Raw genomic sequence first — 24,603 nt, 5'->3', positions numbered from 1 at the left:
AAATAAATATTATAATGCAAATTTGCAAAAAAGCAGCATAAGCATCAAAATAAACTATTTCCAGCAGTGCAATATGAGTCCTAAGCATCCCAGAAACAACACAGAAAGTCATAAAGTCAAACATAACTTTTAAAAACACCAGTATAGGCTCATGAGGTTATATGGTAAAAAACTACATTTCAGCGAAAATGACATCACTTTCGGTTTCAGGCAGGTCATGGCGGACATGCGATAGTTCGCGCTGATGGACATAGGAAGTGTTATGAACAGCTGATCGGATCGGCAAAGCGTGTTTCTGGAATATTATGTTTTTGTTGCTGCAAGTGCTTTTTATGCAGTTTTTGCAAAGCTATATGTGGAAGGAAACTGTGACCGAAGACAAGCTGATGGCATAAGATGTAAGTACAACTCCTCCGGTTTCATATGCAAAAAAAATTATTGCGCTAGCTCACGTGGTTGCAGAGCTACCGGGATTTAAAAATAGTTATGCAAAACAGAGCGTGCCCGCTCCGACCGGTTTTAAAGGGTTAAGGCTGACTTCTGCCCTTGCTTAGAGGCTTGATAATGTGACAGAGCAGAATAAAATAATCCCATGAACGGTGCCCCTCTAACTTCTTTTTGGCAAGCGGAGCTCCAAAACCCACTCACTCAAAAACACATTCAGTCCTAGAAGCCAAAAGGCAGTTAAATCTGTTTACGCGTTTGCTAAAAATAGGCCTCCAAAAAGTCTAACAGAAAGGCAAATGCAAGCCTAGTGCGTAGAATTCCTTAGTGTTTTTCTGTCAATGTCTTATTTTATTTTCTTCCTTTTGTCTCTTAAGCAAAACCTCAGGAGACAACTTAAAAGTGCCTTTCAGGAACTGAAAATCTGCTATACTAGTAAATCCATTTCTCCCCATCTTTTCCTTGACTGTGGATGCGTGTTTGTGTGTTCAGACAGCATGCAACACATGTCTATGATCACTGGCAAGTAGACATAGTTGCAAGAAAGTTTCTGAACTCTTTGGAATCAAGTTCTTCACTGATTAATCATAAAATGGTTCTGATCTTTATGTAACTCAGAACTGAAACTGACTGAACTAAAAACACACCACTATACTTTTCACTTCTTTATAAGTTCAGTGCTTCAACAGCTACTTGCTGAGCTGAGAGAGAGTGGACTGTAGAGATGCACTACCTACAAATGAAGTAATAGAAAAACTGGCTACTGGTAAAGACTACTCTCTAAAAATGACTAGTTGTTTTGAACCTCAATTGCAGTAAAGTAGACGAAGCATTCCAGAAAAAAAACACTACAAAAAACCCTGTAAGACATGGATTTTTATCAATCCACAGAGAAACAAAATCAACAAATGATGGAAATACAGAACAGCTGCAGCTCTCATGAAAGAAATGGGGTAGGCAAGGGTAACGACAAAAAGCACCTACAGTAATCTCTACGAAATCAAAAACACTGTAATTTTGTGCATTCATTCTGCTTCAACCAGTTTGTGTTGCAAGAATGGTGGAAATGCAGACAGCACAAATGAATATACTTTCACTTTCCCTATGCTCTCCCACTTTTCATGAAAATCTGCAACAGGCAAGACAAACGACTGCTGAAGATACGGTTCTTTGCAGAAGTAATTAATGCAGAAATTCTGCTAATTGCCCAGACTTTGCAAACTTTTTCTTCCAGTTTGTACATAGATAAGCTATGAAAGGGAGAGAAATGCCTATTAGCTTTAATTTAATAAATACTTGAAAATTAAATTTATAAAACAGATACATTAAATGCCATGATGAGATATTTCCACCTTTAAGCATTTATCTATGAGCACATGCAGCATATAAAACCACCAAAATGATTCTAAGAGATAAATTAGATAAATGACAACAAATAATGTTCCCATTCGCAAATCTGAATTCATACAAACATTACACTCAAAAAGCTTTGCATACTTTAAATCCACACCAGACAAACACATATACAAACATATGTAAAAACTTAAAAGTCAGGAACAAGGGCTGGAAGGAAGGCGCTCAGACTAAAGCTAAGGAATAAGAGTGAAATTTGCAATGCATCATATTAGAGCCAGCAGAGAAATGGTTGGGAGGAGGAGGAGGCAGCGAAGCAAGATTTATATTCAGAGGAGGACAAATCTTGGCAGGCATGGAGTACCTATGTTAAGCGGCTTGGGGAGAGGCAGGGGTTTGTATTGATGAGCAAGACCAGGAAAGATGTGTGTGGGTGCGGGATTGTGGTCCTACGGGAATGCTCTGTCTACGGCAGCGATATGGGGCTCAGACAGCGGATTAGTGTTTCTGCTCCATAATCAATTTGCTGTCTGGATCCCATTGCACATAACCCTAAACATCCTTTCCATGCTTGATCCTCTAAAATCTATTTTCTCTTTCTCTTTATTTCCTCCCTACACCTATTCCACTTCATCTCTTTGTCCTGCTTACCTTTTTGTTTGCTTCACCTTCAAGTTGTAAGATGAGTAAGCCCCCCCCCCCCCCAAAAAAAAACCCTCAATACACCCCAAAACAAACAAACACAGTCCTACATCAAGCTCTTTCAAACACACATTTCTGTTTTTTTCCACCTTTCTGGTGCCATTTTACACCAGCCATGGTAAATTCTGCACACACTGCGTTTTAGTGTAATATGTCGGAGTAATTATATCCGTGTGTGTGTGTGTGTGTGTGCGCGCACAGAGATGTAGAGGTTAACCTTGACCAAAGGCAAACTATTAGCTTCATTTCACCCTCGAGTCCAAGCTTGCCGCCATCTGGTCTAGAACTTCAGGGTCATAATAGTGGCTGACCAATCAATAACACACTGCATGTTGGCACCATGCGCCAGCCCTGGCCAATGTGTTCATTTCTTATTATAAAGAACATTACACTCCAGGGAGAAAATAAAGTACATTTCCCACAATCAGGCAGCACAAATGTCAGCGGTACAAAGTTTAATTAAAAATTAAAGTTCTATTTGCTGGAAACAAGGATATTGTCCATCAAAAGTGTATTATACGGCACATGACTATTTCTATATTTATATATCAGCCTTTATGTTAAATAACTACAGAAAATATTTTTCTTTAAAGGCAGATCAACTGGCATTTGCTGTAACTGTCTGAATCTGTGTATTGTGTGTATTTGTGTATCTGTCTGTGTCTGTAGAGTGCTTTTGAGATGAAAGCCCGCAGAGACAGCTAAGCAGGAAGGCGGAGACAACAGATGGTGTTAGGAGTGCTCCTGTTCTGGTGGAAGAAGGTAGAGAGGTTTTCATGTCAACAGATCAATAAGTGTGAGACTATCCATTTCAGATTGTCTGACACACACAGACAGAATGGTGAAAAACAAAGTATAGACAAACCACCACGCAAATTAGCTGAGAAAGAAATCTCCCTTCTACACGTCTGTAGGCACACCTTACCCGCTTTGAGACATTCGAGATGTAAATACAATGATGTATAAGATAGTGAGACTTGATCCTGCTGATGAACCAGCAATCCTGTCAGAAATGCATGCAAGCCTAGATACGCCCTAAAATTATCACTGATAATATTGTATTCAAGGATTAACTATGGATCCAGACATTAGTTAGGAACCATGTTAAAGATTGTGTTTTGTTTTGTTTTTAAAGACACTTTTGGGCTTTTTGAAAAGGCTCAGATGAGGAATGCATGCACATATGCACACACACACATCCACACATACATCTTGCCAGCAGCTGTTCCGAGCACTTTTATTGGACCAGGCAGACTGTCACCTCTTCTGATTCCAGGGGGACACTCAGAAGAGGACTACTAATTGCCTTGCTGGGGCACAGATGTGACTTGCATGTGACTGAATAGGTTTGGAGGCATGGAATGGCTTGATGTGTATGAGTTTGGGTGATGTTTGAGGGAGGAAATGACAGGTTGTTAGAGGGAAGGTAAAAAAAAAGTTGTAAGGTGTGTGACTGTATGTGAGATGAATGCTAGTTAGAGTCATAGTGGATGATGTTGGAGAAGGAGGAGGTACAGAGGGGTCTTCAGTCACAGTTAAACTATTCTGCTATAAAAAGCTGAACATGAATCATACGGGCAGTCTTACCTTGGCCTGGCCTCAATGTTGTGCTGAAAATAATAAATGGAGGGAAAGGGGAGAAAGAAAAGAGTGAGAGAGGGAGAAAGAAAAACATATTTAAAAACAAAACAAAACATTTGACATCTTTTTGCATGCATTTTGAGTAACAAAAACAAAAATAACTCAATTTAAATCAGTGCAGTCCACAGCTGGTGTGGCTTAAAATCTGACCCATTAATTTTTAGTTGCATTTTGCACTTGTGCTCATGTATATTCATGAGCTTTTAAAGGAGCAAACTGGAACAAAGCTGCAAACATTAGTCATGTGCAGGCCGTTCTATTTAATTTTGATTGGAGTTTAAAAGATTTTTCAATGTCACACTGCCGGCGTGGAACGCTCATATCATCGTTGCAAGCAAAATGCCTTTTTTATGTGAATAACAACAAAGTAAAAGAAATCTCATCCAATCCTAGAAGATGCAAATTTATTATTTCCTGAAGCAAATCTGTCACATTGAAATTACTGCTCGACTGTAGACATGAAATCTTTACAGTCAGAATTTAACATGTTTATACATGTGCTTATATTGAACACTCCTGTTTATACATTGATGAAGGTATAGACTTAAACAATGACACCCCTACCTCCTTGAAATGTTCTTGACTTGGCTAGATGTTTTATAACCCCCCCCCCCCCCCCAAAAAAAAAAAATTTTTGTTGTCTTCTGTGATGTTTCATGCATTTTGGTGTTGCTCAACTGGCCAATATTCCTTCTGTTTAATAAAGCACCAGATTGCTGACTTGGCCACTCCTAAAGGTTTTGCTTTCTCTCTGATAGGTTTATTTTGATTTTTCAGCCTAATGATCGACATCTCTTCGGACCTCATATGGAAAGTTCCAGTAAACAGCTGCAACTTCAAAACTTGTCATGCAATACTGAGGGAACAAGCCTGGAACTGATTGCAAGTCAATTAATTTCTAGCCTCTGAAAATAAGGGACTGTGTATAAAAATGGCTGTAATTCCTAAACAGCTAATGCAAAACTTGTTTTTTGTATCAATCCTTGAAATTAAAGTTGAAATGTTGCAGTTTAATCGAATCTTGGTTGTCCGATTTAAAATCTACTGCGGTGATATACAAAATGATAAATTGCCTCTGTAGATGGCAGATGCTTACGAATCACTGGTAATCTTGTTTTGTCTGTGCCGTTAAAGCAAATATGGTTTTTTAATGAGGTAAATCGCATTTTAATAGAAACTTCCATTTCATTTTTTTATGAAATGGAAGTTTTATTTAAAAAGGCCTAATAGGGTTATGCATACTGGCTGTTAAAAGCAAAATATATCATATTCATGTCCGTTTCACATTTCACCTTATCATGCAAGTCTTTTTTTTCCATTGCAGGCCAACTGTCTATTAATAACACATAACGCATTTCTTTGTCTTGACTAGATCAGTTTATGAGTACAAACAAGGCTTGTGTTACACTGCTGTGTTCGTCATTTTTATTTTGTCCAATTAAGAGTTTTTAATGGAACAAAATGAAAAGAAATGTGCAGTTTGAAAGAAGATCTCAGCTATAGGACTACGGTTACCTTTTCAATAGAGACAAAAATATCCCTTAAGGTCTGAATAAGCCCAGATTCAACATTTCCTACATTATTCACATGGCCTGGGGCAACTTAGTTATTATGTGCACACATAAAAACTGGTCTCTTAAAGCTGGAAAGAAACCACAGTCAAACAGCCATCAAACAATGCAACCAGGAGCTGCTCAGAGAATTTAAAACGAAAATATCCTAAAAGAATGATCTGTTTTTCAAATAACAACTTAATCGTATTTGAATCTTTAAGCATCAACTGAAAAGTGTAAAAAATGATCTGAAGCAAAAATATATTTCATTTGACACCCCATTTGTACAGTCATAAATAATAGATATAGAAAAAATGAATGCAAAAAAAGAAAAATTATTGTTAAAATATTATTTCTTATCATTTTCAAATGGTTTAAACCAAAATCCTGCTAACATGTATAAAATATTAAAACCGAACAAAGCAGACTTGGGTCAGAACTAAGTGAGGGTTAGGTCACTTTCTCTGACTCAGATTGCCTGAATAATGAGGCTTCTTAGCTTTCTGTTCATGCTGCATCTTCTATATAGCTTAGTGAGGCTCTGTGTCTGTTTTTCAAAGATATATTTCTGAGAACTTCGAAATCCAATTCAGTACTTATACGCTAAGCATTTCACATAAACTCTGTCTACACAGTATTAACCGTGTTTAGTCTACAGTCATGCACCTGTTGTGTACCATCTTCTATAGTCCTGTCGTTTTAATGTGCATGTTCAGTTACAGTGTTTGCTGTGCTCTCTGTGTATCTGTATGGATATTTTAGCTGACACATATTGCCCTTTTAGCTGTAAGACTCCTGCCCCGGGGCATGTGTGTTTTTTTAATTACTGTACTATCATCAGTAATTGTTTAAGTAAACACAAATTTAATGATTATATAAATGAGTACCTACAGCCACTTTTTAATGAAAAGATGGAAATTGAGCAATGTGATAACAAACAGACTGTAACTTTTAATATTTTTGTCTAACTCCTTCCAATTGTTTAATTTTCATCCAAAGAATGTTAAAAGGATAAGTGCAAGATATATTTTACATCCTAGCTTATATATCCCACAGACTTGCAATTACATGGCCACAGTATTTGGCCTTGATATGCATACAAAGCAGCAATTGTCTGAAAAAATAAATCCTTCTTTTCTTGTAAAAAGTTTAACTCAGAGCACCAATTCCAAAAGGGCTGGAGGGTGAACTGTAGCTCCCGGGCTAGCAGGATTAGATTGAGCTTTACAAGAAGAGAAATAAACAGTAATTCAAAAAAGCAAACAGGGACCGCATACAGCATGTGAAAACTTTTCAGACCCCTTCTGTATAAGTCTGGATGTAATTCTCCACAGTGTCAAACCAAAGGAAGGCTATGGAAATATATTGTTAATTCATCACGGGAAATCCTTACAGAAGCACAATCAGTAGCACGGCACTTCACCAATAAGATTTTTATAGAGAGATGGAGTGCTATAAAGCATCGGAAATGAACCATTTGGCCACATTTCCCAACCACATGAAACCAGGCACTGAGCCTCACTTCATTAGTATAATCCACACAATTGAAAACTGTGGTTGCAGCATCATGGTGTGGAAACTAGTCCCAGAAAAGGAGGAAAATAATGGATCCAAAGCACAACATCTAACAAACTACCTAAAGCACCAAGTAAACACAAGTGTGGTTTTGGGTAAATTCTATAAAATTCATAGTGTGACCCAACCAGATTCTGACCAGGAACCAACATACCATTTATCATCTACCATCATAGACGGACCTTAATCCTTTAAAACCGGTTGGAGCGGACACGCTCTGTTTTGCGTAACTATTTTTAAATCCCGGTAGCTCTGCAACCACGTGAGCTAGTGCAATAATTTTTTGCATATGAAACCGGAGGAGTTGTACTTACATCTTATGCCATCAGCTTGTCCTCGGTCACAGTTTCCTTCCACATATAGCTTTGCAAAAACTGCATAAAAAGCGCTTGCAGCAACACAAACATAATATTCCAGAAACACGCTTTGCCGATCCGATCAGCTGTTCATAACACTTCCTATGTCCATCCGCGCGAACTATCGCATGTCCGCCATGACCTGCCTGAAACCGAAAGTGATGTCATTTTCGCTGAAATGTAGTTTTTTACCATATAACCTCATGAGCCTATACTGGTGTTTTTAAAAGTTATCTTTGACTTTATGACTTTCTGTGTCGTTTCTGGGATGCTTAGGACTCATATTGCACTGCTGGAAATAGTTTATTTTGATGCATATGCTGCTTTTTTGCAAATTTGCATTATAATATTTATTTTAGTTTTTCCTGCAGTGTATAAAAATTGGTGTATTTCACAAATAAAACTATGAAGACACTCAAAATAAATTTCCTGTGGTGGGAAACTATTTTGTGCAACTTTTTTGTATTTACAGTTTTGAGGGATAAGCCTCTTAAATTTCTCTAACTAGAAATATATGTTAAAAAAACAAAAATGATTTTCAATTTTTTTGTAGTTTATTGCACTTTTTTGCAATTTATGTAATTACTATGCACTTAATGCATACATATTATTAAAATCTGGGCTATAATGGTTGTATTGATGTTTAGCAACTTGAAATGCTCCCAAAAATGGCTCCACAGCATGTAAAAATATAATATAAGCTCTGGCGGACTTGGTTCTATGGTAGGTCTTAAAGGGTTAAATGGTTGTGTACTAAGGCTCCCATCCAGCCTAGATAAAACTTTAAAAAGACTTTAAAAACCCCCTTAAAAAGACCAAATTTGCCTAAACATCCAGTCCTATCAATAATTGGTGGAGTCGTCATAAATGTTAGTTTCATCCATGACAACATGAAAGGTTGTTACCCAACACACTGTAGGAGGACTACATGAAACATGCAACAGTTACAAGCGCTGTGGGAGCACCAAAATGTTGTAGATGAACAAGTGAGTGATAGCGTCAGTGTATATTTGCTTGAGTACACAGCAAGATACGTAATAAGTGAGCAGCTACTTAACTTCTCTTTCTGTGCCGACACAAATCTCCAGTAAACGAATAACGCTGCTTTTTAGTTACTCCATTAATAACTAACACATGACGACAAACAGCTTACCCATCGACATTCATTTAGGGCCATAAAGCAATCTACACATCAGCTACCGCTATTACTACAACCTACTTAGTTGTGCACAGAACCTCCAGGGAACACTCAAGTCTCCTCTCTTAACTGCAGTGACTGAAATATAGAGAGTGACAAATGGACCAATGCGATATTTTAATTTGGGGCCATGAGCAGTAAAAGCCTTCTCCTCAATTTTCAAATGAGACACGCAGTGGAGTGCCACACAGTTTGATGCACATGTGAGGAGATGGGTTGCAACCCTTTACTGTGCAAGAGTTCACATACATGCAAACCTCTATAATATATAGTGTAGTTGCACACATGTGCAGGTGTGTGCAGTTCTTTGGCACAAGGTGTAAACTTTCACCAAGCGGCCAAGATGTAAAAAGACTAAATGTGTTTATATATATATAAGGCCAATACTATAGCAAAAGGGTATTTGGTAGGGATGCACCGATACCGATACTGTAAAATGTGTGTGTACTCATACTCGTAAAAGTTAACCGATACCAACTTATTTCATTAATCAGAGGGTGGCTTGTCATTTCTGTTGTAGTTTTTTTAGATTGGCCACTAGGGGGCCAATTATTATTTTATTTATTATTTATTTTATAATAATTATTTTGTTTGTTTGTTTACAATATGGACACTCTGCAATAATTTAAAAGTTTAATTTATTCGCAAACCTAATTTGTATTTATTTTATTCCAAACAGAAGTGTTTATTTATTATTCTGAAAGCTCGAGACAGTGCCAATAGCTCAGTGATATTTTGTAAAATTACAATGTGGAGACTCTGCAATAATTTAACAGAAGTGCTTATTTTTCACTTGAAATTTTTTTGTGGTCATTTTTATTAAGATTTTATTTTTTATCGGCAGGGAATATAATGAAACCTGTCTTCCAATTCATTGCATTTGTGTGTGTGTGGTAGAAGTATTGTTTTTTGTACTCTGTATCGGCAAGTACTCAGATCCAAGTATCGGTATCGTATCAGTTTGAAAAAAATGGTATCGTTGCATCCCTAGTATTTGGCCTTACATTGCAGCCAAAAGCTTAGGCTTTATCTGCATCTATCTACATGCATCACATTAACAGAGGAGAGAACATTCTGAAAACACAATTTCAATATATATAAGTATAATGTATAATGAATAAATACTCTTTTCACTTGGAACAAAGCTGTGTATGATGGCACCTGTTCTCCTTATAAATGTTGCTGTTTGCAGAAGGTTTCTTAAGTACTTGGAAGAAAATCCTTTCAAGTAGACGACCTGGGATCAAGCGCCCATGGCTGACAGCATTCATCTTTAAACAAAGACCTCATGTGCAAGACCGTTTTCAGGCCTAATCACAAGCAAATAAACACAGCATTATGTAACGCTGATAACTGTTCTGTGTTGCGGTTCTTGTTCTCTAATCATCCTACCTTAAAACTACCTATAACCTTTTTTAGATAAGAGCAATAGCACTGATTTTACAAGCATATTCTCATGTTACATGAGTTAATCATTCTTTCAAAATCCTCTCAACAGACCTTGTGCTGTGATGTTGCTAATTAGGGTGCTAAGTTCAATCAAACATGCAAGTAAGACACTGGCTTTTCATTAAATTTCTTGAGCACTTGGTTAATGTTCTAAGACTGGTATGTAAATGACATTTTTAGGTCTAGTTAGTAAACAAGCTTGTTTAAATATGCAAATGGAAAGGCTCCAGTGTACTGGGTGCGGTATAGTTTCTGTGGCTGCGAGCCTGCTGGCATGCTTTGATTCACGACGTACATTTTGACAGTAAGCTTAACGCTCTAGGTAGATGTTAGTGTCTGAGAATGTGTGGACTCGTCTGGTGACTTTGCATTACAATGCATCAAGATGGGATGTGTCCCACAGGCAGATTTCATTATAGTAAAACAGGAATGACTGCTTTTATATAGTCTCTGCAACACTATAGTTCCTGCTTAACTGGTCAAACAAATAGGTAGCGTAAAAGGCACCAACTTAGAGGAAACAATTATATTCCCCATTGCATTTAAAAAGTTTAAGAAGGTAAACATCCCTCATAAAAAAGAAAATGTTATGAATGCTACTCTTACCGGCACTCTGTGAGCTGCTCCAGGCCCTGCTAACAGGGCCTCTACTGCCACTACAGGAGCTATTGCCTGCGCCTCAGCCTGCTCCAGCAGGCATAGCTGGTGTGTTATGTTGGCCATTTCTTCCTGAAGCTTTTCAGTCTCAACAGTGATCTCTGCGATTTTCTCAGCAGCAGATGCTGTGAGGAAGGCTTCTTTAAGGTCGACCAGGTGAAGGGTCCTCTTCTCTTCCAGTAGCACCAATTTGCGGAGCTCCTCAAACTGACTGTTCACATACTCCTCAAGTTCCTCAGTAGACATCTAAGATATGTAGAAAGAGTTCAAAGAGACAAAGAAGGAAACAATGAGAAAGAAAGAATAAACAGGGCAAATTTAACTCACCACAAAACACAGATATACAGCCGCCACAAATTAACCAGAATAAACCACAATGAGCTACTCAGAATCTGAATGCGGGGGGAAAAGCAATTAAAAGCAATGCATGTGAGGGTCAGATAGGGACTTTATACATTTAAATGTGAACATTATTCCAGCAAGCCTACAGGTGTCTGTCATGCATTAACTAATTGATAGCATATATTAGATTCCCCAAAGGCAAACTCCATGCATCCCATCTGCAGATAGAGATCTCAGAGGCTCCTTCTACCACAGCAAGCCATCTGTTTGGCTTTCAAGGCAGCAGAACTGCTCACTGAGATACCTTTTTAATTCCTTTGCCCATTCCCCAACGAGCCTCTCTTTAGCTATGACTCATTACGTTAAAACACCTCAATAAACAAACTCGTTCCTGCAGTTCTTCTGTCTAGACAAAACTCCACCTCCAATGAAGATGCTGTCATGAGGTAAAATAACCCAAAATCCCTTGTCATGATCTCTGCTCCTGAATATAATTGCTTCAATTTAGGAACATCAGCTGCTCTGTCTCCCGTTTTCCCTTGAGCAGAACTTCACTCCCTTCCTTTCCATCTATTTAATCTTGTTTCCCCTCAGTCTCCCTCTCTCCAGTGAAGCAAAGAATCATCAGTCTTTACTAAGGTTGGCAGAGCCATGGCCCCTGGGGGCCCAAAGTTTTATCGTGTATTTGCCATTTCTGCACAAGCAATCAGATTCTCCAAATTGCCCATTAAACCAAGCGCAAGAAGTAACACTTTTAATTTACTTTCTTTGTGTGAGGAGAGAAAAACATGCACATTGCTCATTCTCTTATCTTCACCAAAATCAATGCCATGAATATATTTCTCTCAGATTAAGAACAAAAAACTACAACTGGGTTAGACTAGTAACAAAGTTTCATTCATTGTCAAGACCTACGTGTATTAAAGCCCCCCATTGTAGAATACTGGAGAGAAAGGACCAGCATTGACTAGATCAGCGGTACTGGTCCGTGAGTCGTTTGGTACCGGGCCGCGAGAGTTGAGGCTCAGGTGTGAAATGTATGGTTTTCAGGGTTTTTATCGGTTTTCAGTGTTATTTTGTTATCGTTTTTATCGTTAACTCGGTTTTCCTGGGTCTTTTCACGTGTGTTATGAATAAATCTTCTTTTTCCGGTACCGGTACTAGTTTTATTTTGTTGTATTTATTCGCGACACCTTAAAGGCCGGTCCGTGAAAATAATGTCGGGCATAAACCAGTCCGTGGCGCAAAAAAGGTTGGGGACCGCTGGACTAGATGACTCTCTCCGAGTTCATTTATTCTAAAATGCCAAAACAACTGTGTGCTGTGTGGGAGGTAAATAAAAAGAAAATGCAATAGTTTTCAAATAATTTAAAGTTTATAGAAAATAGTACCAAGAAAACACACCAATGCTGAAACTGAGAAGCTGTATTACTTTTTATTAAAAAAAAAACACTCTGAAGTTAATTCTAACAAGGCAAAATATTTAATATGTCAGGAAAGATGCAACAGAGTAAAGTTGAGACAGTGAGTGCCTCAGGACTATAAATAGGCAGGGGTTCACAACTATGTGAGCAAAAACATGGACAGATGAACGTTTTTCACTGTAGAATTTCGATTTTAAACATTCTAATAATCTGGGAAAATGCCTGTACACAAAAGGACTGTACACAGTCTTTTTTGCCACAGTGAGGAACCATAAAGAACAAGCTTCCCAAAGCCAACGCTATGGTATGAATACACGGAATTAGGCAGCCTCTCTCTCAACCATCTCTGTTGGTTCTCTGTGAGGCCCCATGGCCTTTGAGGCAGATGGAGGCTGTGATCCTGGATCAGTTCTTTGTTTGTTGAGAAGCAAGAGCTCTCTGCCATTGGACCTTTCACTCAGCAATGAAGCTTCTCTGAGAATTTGTCCCGATTGGAAAGGAAGAAGGAAGAAGCACTCATGCGTGCTAATCTTCATTTGCAATGCTGCAAACTAAAGGCACAAAATGAGGCCTCAGGAGGGACAACAGTCCACTATTACTGGGAACTAGATGGAGTAAAGATACAGCGTGAGCATTCATTTGTTTCTTAAGTGCCATTTTGAAGCCTCGATATTAGAAGAAAATCCAAATCAAACAAACAAATAAATACATGAAAAAAGGAGAAGGACTGATTGTAAAATTGCAACCTACATGAATAACCCTCCATTCTGAAACAAAATGACCAAGATTTACAAAGTTGGAGGGAAAGAAAAAAAAGCTGTTTTTCCATAGACTTCCAAAGATCGGAAGTCTTTTTGGAACTACAGCTATCGCCACCTGGTGGCCTATAAATAGAATGCAAGTTGAAAACACTTTCGCATTAGCTTATTTTTGTGACCCATAAGCTACGTCCTTGTTTTACACCATTAGTGACTGAATTATAAAAGCAGCAGCTGTGTTAATAACACAGCAAGACGGAGAATGGCCTCGACTTTCTGCTAAGACTGGAATTTGTAACTGGTCGTGTTATTCACTAGGGCCGGAAAAATAAAATTCAGAAAAAGAACCAAGGCCATTGAAAGGAAAAATAAACAACATAACTTTAAAAATAATTGCCAGGTTTCTATTACTTTGATTATCAAATCAATTTATTTATATAGCACTTTTCACAGGATAAAAACCACAAAGTGCTTCACAGTAATATAAAACAGAAATACATAAAATACATTAATAATAAAACACAGCACAAATCTAATTAAAAGCCAATCTAAATAAATGAGTCTTAAGTTGCTTTTTAAAAGAATAAATACAATCAAGGCAATGTAATGATGGAGGGAGAGCATTCCACAATCTGGGGGCCACCGCTCTAAAAGATCTATCACCTCTGGTTTTAAAATATGTTCGAGGGACTACCTTTCCTTTAATGATTATGATTAGACATCAGGACACACTAAAATGGATACAGCTCACAACAATATCAAAGGAGTTTTTCATCTTAACATTTTAAACCACAATGAAACTTCATTAAATTCATCATTAAAAAAATAAAAATAAAATGCCGTTTTAATTTGTAGTTAACTCCAAAAGTTTCAAAAGACTGCTACGGTCTATCAGCATAATGATCAAAACATCTAAAATTAACTGACTGATACACAGTTTCAAACTTTCCCTGTTTTTAACAGATGAAAAATAAGCATCTCTTTTTTCTTTTTTTTTTTAAAGTGGAGTGGTAAAAAGGTTTATGCTTTAGGGATTTATTTTAAGCGACAGAGTTCAGATAGATATGTTTCTCTGTTGTTCCAAATCACAGCAGACTCTACTATCTATTCACAGCTCTGTTTGGTGTGATGCTTTTTTAAAAAGGCCTAAAAAGCATTAATAGAACATTAGGACTAAATGGATTTGAACTGTCCTTGCCCTTAGCAACAGTGGCCCTGTTCCAAGTGAACACTACTCTCCCTCGCTCTCCTTTATCTCTCCCAGAAACTAGATTTTCCAATTTAGCCTCTAACACAACAAAGCAAGAGACAGATAATTGATTTGAATAAAAACAGCTCTGCTATAGTCATATAAAACAATAAGAAAAAAGGGAAGTGGCGGAAGTTATAAAATGAAACATGAGGTGTTTGGTTTCACAATAGCATAGTTTCAATTTCCAACACCTTTTCATTTGTTTTTGACTAAAGGAATGTCAGCCATGAAATTCTCTGGAATTTATCATGTATCATTATACATGATAAATTCAATGAAAATGGCAAAATAAAAGGGGAGTGACAGCTCTAAAGAGCAAAAGGAGGTAGGAAGAGAAAGAATAGGACAAGGTAGAGAGTAGAGCAGGGCGATATGACCAAAAATATTTATCACAATATACATTTGAAAATTTGCGATAACGATATAACTGACGATATAATTGACACAAGACAAAATACTTTACAACTCCACAACTTTATTAGTGCAAAAAAAACCCCCATCAATGTATTTTCACTTAAACAAGCAGCTGTTTTTTTATGTGCATTAAAGTCATATAAACATGTAACAGTGCAAATGCAAATTCCTCGCTGACAGTTTAACCAAAAGGCATTTCCAGTGGAGACTGGCCGATATATCCTCAGCATAACCATGTATAATATCCACAAAACTTAAAAGAGGTTATACACACACACAATACGGTAATATTATGTTGAAGCACAGTACGTATCACTCCGCGAGGCTCCGCCTACGATAGCCGTAATGCTCCGACAATCCATCAAGCGGTGCGGCTTTGTAGCTTAGCAAAGTCGTACTGAAACATTTGACAGATTTTCGAGCGCCGTGTACATAAAATCGTTTCGAGGTCAGTAAACACAACCAGAACTCATACATAAGAAACGCGGGATTATAAGGGGCACTGTCGACTTTCAGAAAAATCAAAGGATTGATTTTAAGTGTGCCGTATTTTCCAAACAACACGGTAATAACGACGGCCCGCTAGCATGCTCTACCAAAAATAGTGCTTTGTTGTGTATCTGACGGACGAAAGCTAAACCAGTTCCCCCACTGAAGTTGCAGCATTTTTACAAACCAAGTCTGGTTCATCAGTTTCATTCAACGATCCGCTTTCGCTCTTCTCATTCTGCGTCGCCGCCATGTGTGTATGTAAACATAGGCACTGCGCATGCGCGTTTTACCCATATTCTATCGCCATATTTCATTTTCCTATCGTTGCCCAACATTACACCGGTATTACCGTGAACGGTATGATATAGCCCAGCCCTAGTAGAGAGGGGTGAATAAACCTAACACTACCAAGTCTGCCAAGTCTTTTCACGTCTCTCCTGTCTATTCCTCAACCTCAGCTTCCTAAGACACCTTTAATGTGTCTGCTGCTCTTGTAGATTTTATGAGGCAGGGAAAATGGATGTAGCCACTGCACACACATACACAGTTGTGACTGAGCTGCTACTGCTGTGCTGCTAATGGACTCTTCTCTCTGTAGCTGAGAGGCTCTGTGGACTGCATGTGCCCTAGACGGCATCCTGGTTGGCAGAAACAAGTAAAAAGTAAATAAAACATGAGACGAGGTAAATATGCTGACTACGTACCCCAACATGCTTCACCTGCACTGTTACTATAGTTAAACTTCAGGTAACTGGCTGACTGACAGACCGCCATCGTTACTCCTCAAATTATGTTACGCCTCTGGCCCTCTATTAATATGTATGCAGCTTCATCACTGTTTTCCCCCCTTATATTCTAGTCCCCTGTGGAGAATTACAATATGAGCTCAGAGATTAAAATCCCCAAGCCTGTGGCAAAGTACATAAGCAGATTAGAATTAATAAGCAAATGCAAGCCAAGGGTTAAATCATTTATCCACCTCTCACCTACACACAGAGCCACTCAGACCCTCTTTCTCTCTGAAGTGTTTTAAGATGTCAATACCATGCAATTTAAACTCCTCCAGCTCCTCTTTTTCTTCACCCTCTATTTTATATGTGCACACACACACACCCAACTTTTCTCAGCACAGGTAGTCATTCTGACTTGCCTGTCATGCATAATAAGTGACGCTGACATTTGAGAGAGCCGAGAGGACATGCCGACATACCACATAATAGTCTCTAACACAGTGCCCTGTGAGCAACAGGGAAGAGGTTTTCAGTAAGCACACTGCTGCACATCCACAGCGAAACAACCCCAGACTAAATGTTCAGGAAGTCCTTGGGGTGGCACTGATATTTTACTATGATAATACACATGAACTTGGGTGGGGTGTTGGCTGCCAGAAAACGTGTTCTCTCTCACAGGCCACTCTAATTAACCGGTTACACTACGCCACTGTGCTTGGGTCACATCTCTGCATGTATTCAACAATGCTCTCGTGTGCCACGGCTCACCGATGGGTTCTGACACAGTTATAAAAGCAAAGCATACAGCAGAACAGGGGCTGCAGAGGTGGTTGAGAGAGAGAACAGGTCCTGCAGCTTTAAATGGTAAATAGCCGAGACCGCGGACGCACATTCCCAATCCTGCATTTGTTTGTCACACCTCTCAGTGCACAACTCCTAGGTATATGTGGTCAGGTTTTATTTTCAGTGGCAGAACATGCCCCCGCTATAGCATCTGTAATGGAAATACAGCAACTGCTTTCAAGGTTGACTTGTCATGAAAATTCAGTTTGAATAGCTTTTGTTTAGGCTGACGTTAAGAAAAAGGTTACCGTGTTTGTTTTTGGAGGGCAACCTGGAAAAGATTTGATGAAAATGGTAAAGTAAGGTTACAGCTGTGTCATGATGATTGAGACAATCTGAGAAGAAGAAACAAATCTATGTCACATATCCCGCCTCTCAATGCTTACACCAGCAGGTGCATTTGCAGAAGGCACAACTGACAGTAAGATGCTGGCACACAAAGCCAGCCCTGCATAGAATTTGAGTGGATTTAACAAGTAAACAAAAGTAGTGAAATAGCACAACAGTCCTGTAAAGATACGACCTTCATTATTATATTGGATAATTCGTCCCCCTTATTGCCTTAATTATGAATTATAAAATAATAAAAATTAATTGCAATTTTTATTGTATTTTACACCATATGCATATTCTGAGTCAAAGACTGAACACTTGATTTTTTCTTTTTGTCAGCTTACCCAGTTCAAAAAGGGTTTAACAACAGCTACGGGGCATTCAGTATTCAGCACTCTTTATGTTTTTTACATGACAATGCCTAGATCACAGTCACTTTGAAAAATACAACCTCTGACTTGGCACAGAAGTGCTGAGTCAAAAAAGTGAAATCAACCGAAGTCTAAAAACGTCATGACTCAGTAATCACACAATGAAGCCACGCTTCAAGCTGACTTCTATCTGCAGAAACCTAACACAATAGGGAATATCTCTGGTCTGTGCATGGAGCAGCACAATGAATATACACAATGCTGAATCCCTTTAAGACATAATCTACTTCTATTTTAGACTGCCGTTTCTGATACTACATATTTATAACTGCACACAAAAAAATGTAACAGACTAATATCTTTTTGTCTTTTGCCTTGTTAGGGCTTCAAATAATGTTCGATCGTAGCTACAGAACCTACAAAATCAAACAAGTTGCTGCTACATCTATAACCTAGTTGATTTTTTTTTAAAAATTGCTATTCATCTTTTTTTTTTTAAAAAAGAAGCCATGCCAAAGAAATAATGCATACAAGAACTTCATATCAGTGACATCCCAACTGTGCCAGCATAAATATGCATTTGCATTTAAAATATAGAAATGCCCAGTGCCTGCAGCTTCAGTTTGTTAGGATGACTGACACTGCTTGCCCTAAATACGTCCATGGATATGACTTAAAATCGACCATCATTTTCTTGACTCTGGAGTCACTCCCAAGTAAGTAAAAAACCTTCAAGCAACTGGTTATTTGTATAACTACACTGCTGTTTGATCTCTAACTCAAACCTCTTATATCTATATTCTGTAACACTAGGACACTTAATGTTAAATACACTGGTTGTTCAGCTGTCTCTTAAATGTAAGCTTCAAAAATAATCTGCATATTCAAATTCAAAACACATAGCACAATCTCACTAAAATCCAAATTAATATACAAATGGTGCCCCGTCACCCCTTGCATGGAATTTAAAACCACCTTTTATCACCACAAATATATTCAAACTTCATTTAAATAAGTGCCGGCATGAGCTCAATAATTAAGAACAGATGCGTGCAGCTTTTTTGGGAGAGGTTTTCTAAAAATGGTTCTTTGCTGTATAACAAGTGTTAGGCTTCTGTACACAGGAGTTAGCACTCACCTCAGGGTTGGTCCACTTGGTCTTGATCTTCTCAGCCATCTGTTGTGTACAGCCCAGCAGGTCATAACCCTGCCTGCTCTGCAGATACAACAGACAAACAAGCGGTAAACACAGCACAGTAGGCCACTATAATAACAGCACAAACACAGATATTCTTTTTGTGCAAGTCAAACAAGACATGCAGCAGGCTAATTATTTTTTGACCTTAATCTTGCACTCAATCAAAAGAGTTAGTTTAGTTTATAACTCTACACAAGAACAGTGCCAAAAAAACCTCTTCTGGTAGTATGACAACATTTTGAGGAGACTACAGACTACAATATTACATATTTTAATATGCAACATACAAGGTGTTAACGTTTCTCTACAAGAGTACATTAACACAGGAAGCAGGATTAAAGCTAAGGGGTGTTTAGACTAAACACTGTGGCCTTGGGCTGTATGTCTGACCCTCTTTGTCTGTAATCAATCCATATGTGTCTGTAAATGTAAGTCAGTTAAGTGTGTTGCTCTACTTTTGTTTGTACCACCAAAGACAACACTGCAGTTCTAGACAGTTAAGTTTCACTGACTTTGCATGACCATTTTAAAATAAGGCTTCTGCTCAGACTTTCTAAATCAGTTTATATCACCGCTCACAAACAAAAACCTCTTATGCTCATAACATTAATTCAAAACTTAACCCTTGTTTCTGATCATATCACCTTGTTAAAACGTCCTCTGTGCAATAGCACAGCCCAAATGTGATCAGTGTGCTGAACATCTGACCTGAAATGAAACTGTAATAATCAGAAACACCAAGCTCTGCATAAATGAACCCAGATTTGATGGACCTTTTCCCCCACAAATCCAACAGATTAACATGACTTACTGGACCAAATGCAGTGCTTCACTAAACAACCTGTGACTCAGTGGCTCTATTTAAAATGCCTGAAGAGAAAAGGCCATCTGGGAAAACAGAGTAGGGGTGAAGCCATAATTGGCACCAAACCAAAAGGGACATCGGGGTGTATTCTTAATGTTTCATTTCTCTTTCACAGCTTTCACGGGAATAAAAGTGTCTGTAAGAATTAATTTATTGATGAAGAACTGCGGGTTATCATGGGACATTGTTATATTTAAAATGGAGCACATAGCCCTCTCAAATTAACTTGAAGATAATGATTGGCACACTACCTAATACAAAATTAGAAATGCAAACTAGACATGTGACACTGTTTCATAGCAGATATTGTTGGGGGGCATGCCATAAAGATTAGGCGCACTATATATATATATATAAATATAAACCTTACATAAGTGTGCATCTCACCTTCTGCCAAACGTAGGCTTCATGCAGAGTTATGATCTCATGTTCCTTGTGCTCACCTTGCACAGCACACACCACACAGATGATCTTCTCATCAGGTTTACAGTAGAGGGAGCCCTCCTGGCCATGCTCCTTGCAACGCAATCTCTCTACTGTCACGGTGTTTCTCTTCCCATTTTCTTCAGCAGCCCCAGCCTCCGGCCCTGCTTCTGCACCCTCAGCTCCCTCGCCGAGCTCTGCTTCCACAGGTGGAGAGTTATGGGCTCCTTCTCCTTCCTCAAGATCAACCCTCTCATTCCCATTAACTACTGCCACTCCAAGAGGTGCCATCCCACGATTTGCACCCATTTCAGCTGCCATTGCTCCCACAGCTTCATCCTCAGCTGCGCCTCCAACTCTGGAGTCCCTGTTTGTGCCAAGACCATTAGCCTGGGTGCCTTCAGGGTTATAGGGCAATAGCGCATGATGCGTGCTGCTGGCGTGTCTGTCTGCATGGATGGGGCAGAAGGCAAAACTGCAGATGGGGCACACTTGTGTCGCTGGCTGGGCCTCATCAGGCTCGCACGCATCACATGAACCGTCCATCTGCGGCAACTCTTCTTGTTTCAGTTCATTAGAACCTGTCTCAGGTTCTCCGTTGTGCTCCATGGCGGCTGAAAAAATTCAAGGTATCAGATAGCCAAGTCTGACAGGAGAGAAACAGTGAGAAGAAGACGGGTTATAAATAGCTGTGACCTTCTGTAAACACATCTCATCTTTGCACAAGGGAAAGTCCAAGATTCTCAGGACTAATCCCCTCTGATTTAATATTCCCGAAACAGATGTTGTCAGGCATCTAGACAAAATGCCATCGAGTGCCACATTACAGCACAAGCCCCACACATACACACACCACATCTGCAGTCACTGAACTGCCTTTGTGTGCAAACACACTCACATTGTTTACTGACTCACAAACAGAAAGTGCTGAGTGTGTATTCCTGTGCCCTCAGCATGACCAAACACTCCCCTGCTCTCCTTCCTTCACCTCCCTGGTTATGTCGCCAGGCCTTGACCTTTTCATATCTTGTTCTTTTTTGCCTTTATGTGCACTCACCACCACCCCCTTTTGAGACCACTCTGCAGGAGTGAAGCTGAACAGAATGAAGAGAGCACAGATGCATGCCTGGCTGGTACACACTTTTTTTTGTCTCCTTTCTCTTTTTCCTCGAAGCCTTTCTCTCTTGAGCTCTGTTTGTGTACTCTCTCCACTGCTGACACAAACAACCGATAGAAAAAGTGCTGTAATGGAGAGAAAACTCCCCCTCTTTCGCTCTTCCACCGCCCCTCTCTGCCAGTTCTCTGTCTCTTACTCACATTCACACAGTGCCTCCTCACACAAACACACAGACATTTTCTCCCTCATCCTGCAGGGCAGTTTGCAGCAGTCTGCAGAGTGTACTTACTCGTCTGTCTTCCTCTTCCCTCGTGTTTTCTCTCCAGGGCTTGTTCTGAGCTAATGTGGAGTCTGTGAAGAATTAGCTTGACGGCTAACTTCCTTAGCGCAGCCGTCGTACTTTGAATTCTGCTGCTGAGCTGTCGACTTATCTACTTTTACTTTACAGCACAAAGGGAGCTCCTGCTCTAAACCGACAACGTTTACTTCCTTATTTTTGTCAGCTGCTGTCTTCTTTTTTTCTACTTCCTGCTAGCAGTCTCCTGTGTGTTTGGGAACGGTAGAGACACACAGAGGCGGGAGAGAGAAAACTCGTTTGACGAGTAAAACCAAGACAGAGAAACTCTGACCCGAAGCCTCGCATTTTTTGTGTTTGGGTTAACATTTTTCCGTGTTTTATTTATTCATATAAATATTTTATCTATCTATTTTTACTTTACAAATGCACCAAAAGCCCCAATGACCTTGTCATGTAGCTAATATATCACCGGTCAAGAGGTTAGATGAGGTGTTCAGGGGCATACTGTTTTGTGGTGAAATCTTTGCACAGCATGCATCTTTAAGGGGTTTCAAAACAAGATATACCTGGACTTTCACACAAAGTCAAAATATACACATGCGCTGAAATGTATGCATACGTTAATGTAAATATTTTAATAAGTGGTTGTGATGACTTCACAAAGCCATGGCCCATTAACTTCTTGGTAGAGATCATAATTGACAACAACTGGAAGTTTCTGTTTGCCAGCATCAAAAGGATTTGTTTAACAGCGCTCACTGGACTGAAGTGAACTCAGAACAATGGGGAAAGTCAAAGGAACTCACGGAAGATCTGAGAGGGAGATTTGCACAAGTTGGGAAGTTATCTCGGAGCCTTCATCAGTTCAAACAATTGTATGTACCGGTAAGTACAACTTATTTGGGTGTGTCACCACTGCCAAGGGCTGGAAGAAGACAGAGACTGTCACCTTTAAATGAGAAGTTGGTTAGGATCAGGAACAGCTCAGCAACCACCAGTACTCAAGTCTGCCATGAACTGGAAACTGCAAGAACCCCAACATCAATGTCCACATTGAAGAGTTTTACATTGCTGCACAGGCTGACAATAAATCTCTTGGACGTCCCAACATAAACTGTATTGAAAACTTGTGGACTATACCTAAAAGCATGGTCTGTGCCAGGAACTCAACCAATTTATATGAACTCAAACTTAAAAGCCCCAAATTCTGGGTTACGTGCAATGCACGACATTGTAATGCATTACTGTAATCCCATTACATTTTTCATTAATGTAATGTGTTACTGTACTAAATTTAATCATCACACTGTCATTACTTGCATTACATAGATTCAGTTACCTGAACGTAGGATGATGGGAAAGAGAAATCACAAACGTGCTGTTTTCTTCCTACGCTCTACAAACAGCTGATGTTAGTTTGTGTTCAAGGAGAAATGGTGGGATGTGTACAACTTTAGAGGAGTAGCGATGTTCACATGTTTATTTATTTCTTTTTTTTGCATTAAATGACAAGCATGATGGTACAGGTACACTCCATCTATGATAGAAGCAACCATATTATACTGCTAACACAACTTTGACTCTTTTAAGCATCTCCACATGCTAACTTAAAGCTGCACAAAAATCTTCTAGTTCACAAGAAAGTTCAGCCGTTAAACCAGTTAAACACATAAATAAATGTATCTAAAATTAACTGGGTGCAGTAGGTTTAAAATGACAAATATTTACCAAAATATAGTGTTGTTATACTAAGATAAGAAAGCCTAAGCACACATTTGCATATAAGTCATTTTTCCAACAAGTAAAAAACATTTTTAAGGTGTTAATTAAAACTGAGTATTTTCATAGCAGTAGCCTTGGAATTATGAATTGAATGCAAAAGAAACCCCTGAAAGCAACCTTATATTTTTATGTGTTTAGTTGGCTCCTATTGTAATCCTTTGCAGTGGCTCAAAATAGGGTGTGAGGATGAGAAGACATTGCTATAGTTAATTTTGTAGTTAACAGAAAGAACGGATGCCATCCGTGTTCATCTAAAGGGCAGTACCCTATTAGAGCACTTCGCTCCCGCTCTGCAGGCCTACTTGTTGTTCCTAGAGTATTTAAAAGTAGAATGGGAGGGAGAGCCTTCAGTTTTCAGGCCCCTCTTCTGTGGAACCAGCTTCCAGTTTGGATTCGGGAGACAGAAACTATCTCTACTTTTAAGATTAGGCTTAAAACTTTCCTTTTTGCTAAAGCATATAGTTAGGGCTGGACCAGGTGACCCTGAATCCTCCCTTAGTTATGCTGCAATAGATGTAGGCTGCCGGGGGATTTCCATGATGCATTGAGTTTTTCCTTTCCAGTCACCTTTCTCACTCACTATGTGTTAACAGACCTCTCTGTATTGAATCATATCTGTTATTAACCTCTGTCTCTCTTCCACAGCATGTCTTTTATCCTGTCTTCCTTCTCTCACCCCAACCGGTCGCAGCAGATGGCCCTGCCCCTCCCTGAGCCTGGTTCTGCCGGAGGTTTCTTCCTGTTAAAAGGGAGTTTTTCCTTCCCACTGTCGCCAAAGTGCTTGCTCATAGGGGGTCATATGATTGTTGGGCTTTTCTCTGTATCTATGAAGCGCCTTGAGGCGACATTTGTTGTGATTTGGCGCTATATAAATAAAATTGAATTGAATTGAATTAAATAAAGGGTTCTTTACAGCTGATGGATACATTTGTAAAAAAAAAATTACAACAAAGTGAGTGGAAGCTATAAACTCCAATGTATTCATTATACAATACTGGAAAAGGTTCAGCTGGAAGAGTAGACGAATTGAGA

The 24,603-nt window shown here is 39.1% G+C and overlaps 1 protein-coding gene across 2 annotated transcripts in view; it reads right to left on the bottom strand.

Annotated features, from left to right (window-relative positions):
• The window catches only part of trim44 (tripartite motif containing 44), a 49,610-nt gene extending 27,523 nt beyond the window's left edge, over positions 1 to 22,087 (bottom strand). The window contains exons 1-5 of one of the 2 annotated variants that reach the window (XM_085164811.1): positions 21,781 to 22,085; positions 20,339 to 21,020; positions 19,027 to 19,104; positions 10,878 to 11,174; positions 4,087 to 4,109 (exon numbers count right to left, since the gene is read on the bottom strand). In XM_085164811.1, the coding sequence (XP_085020937.1) occupies positions 4,087 to 4,109; positions 10,878 to 11,174; positions 19,027 to 19,104; positions 20,339 to 20,983 (1,043 nt within the window). In that variant the 5' untranslated portion in view covers positions 20,984 to 21,020; positions 21,781 to 22,085. Of the gene's footprint in view, positions 1 to 4,086; positions 4,110 to 10,877; positions 11,175 to 19,026; positions 19,105 to 20,338; positions 21,021 to 21,780 lie in introns of both variants that reach the window. The other variant, XM_085164812.1, reaches the window with a different exon arrangement.
• Between the last annotated feature and the right edge of the window lie 2,516 nt (positions 22,088 to 24,603).

The sequence above is a fragment of the Neolamprologus multifasciatus genome, chromosome 7 (genome assembly GCF_963576455.1).
Source record: "Neolamprologus multifasciatus chromosome 7, fNeoMul1.2, whole genome shotgun sequence".
Taxonomy (NCBI): Eukaryota; Metazoa; Chordata; class Actinopteri; order Cichliformes; family Cichlidae; genus Neolamprologus; species Neolamprologus multifasciatus.
Note: the sequence above shows the minus strand (reverse complement) of the source record. Positions and strands in the feature narration are given on the sequence as shown.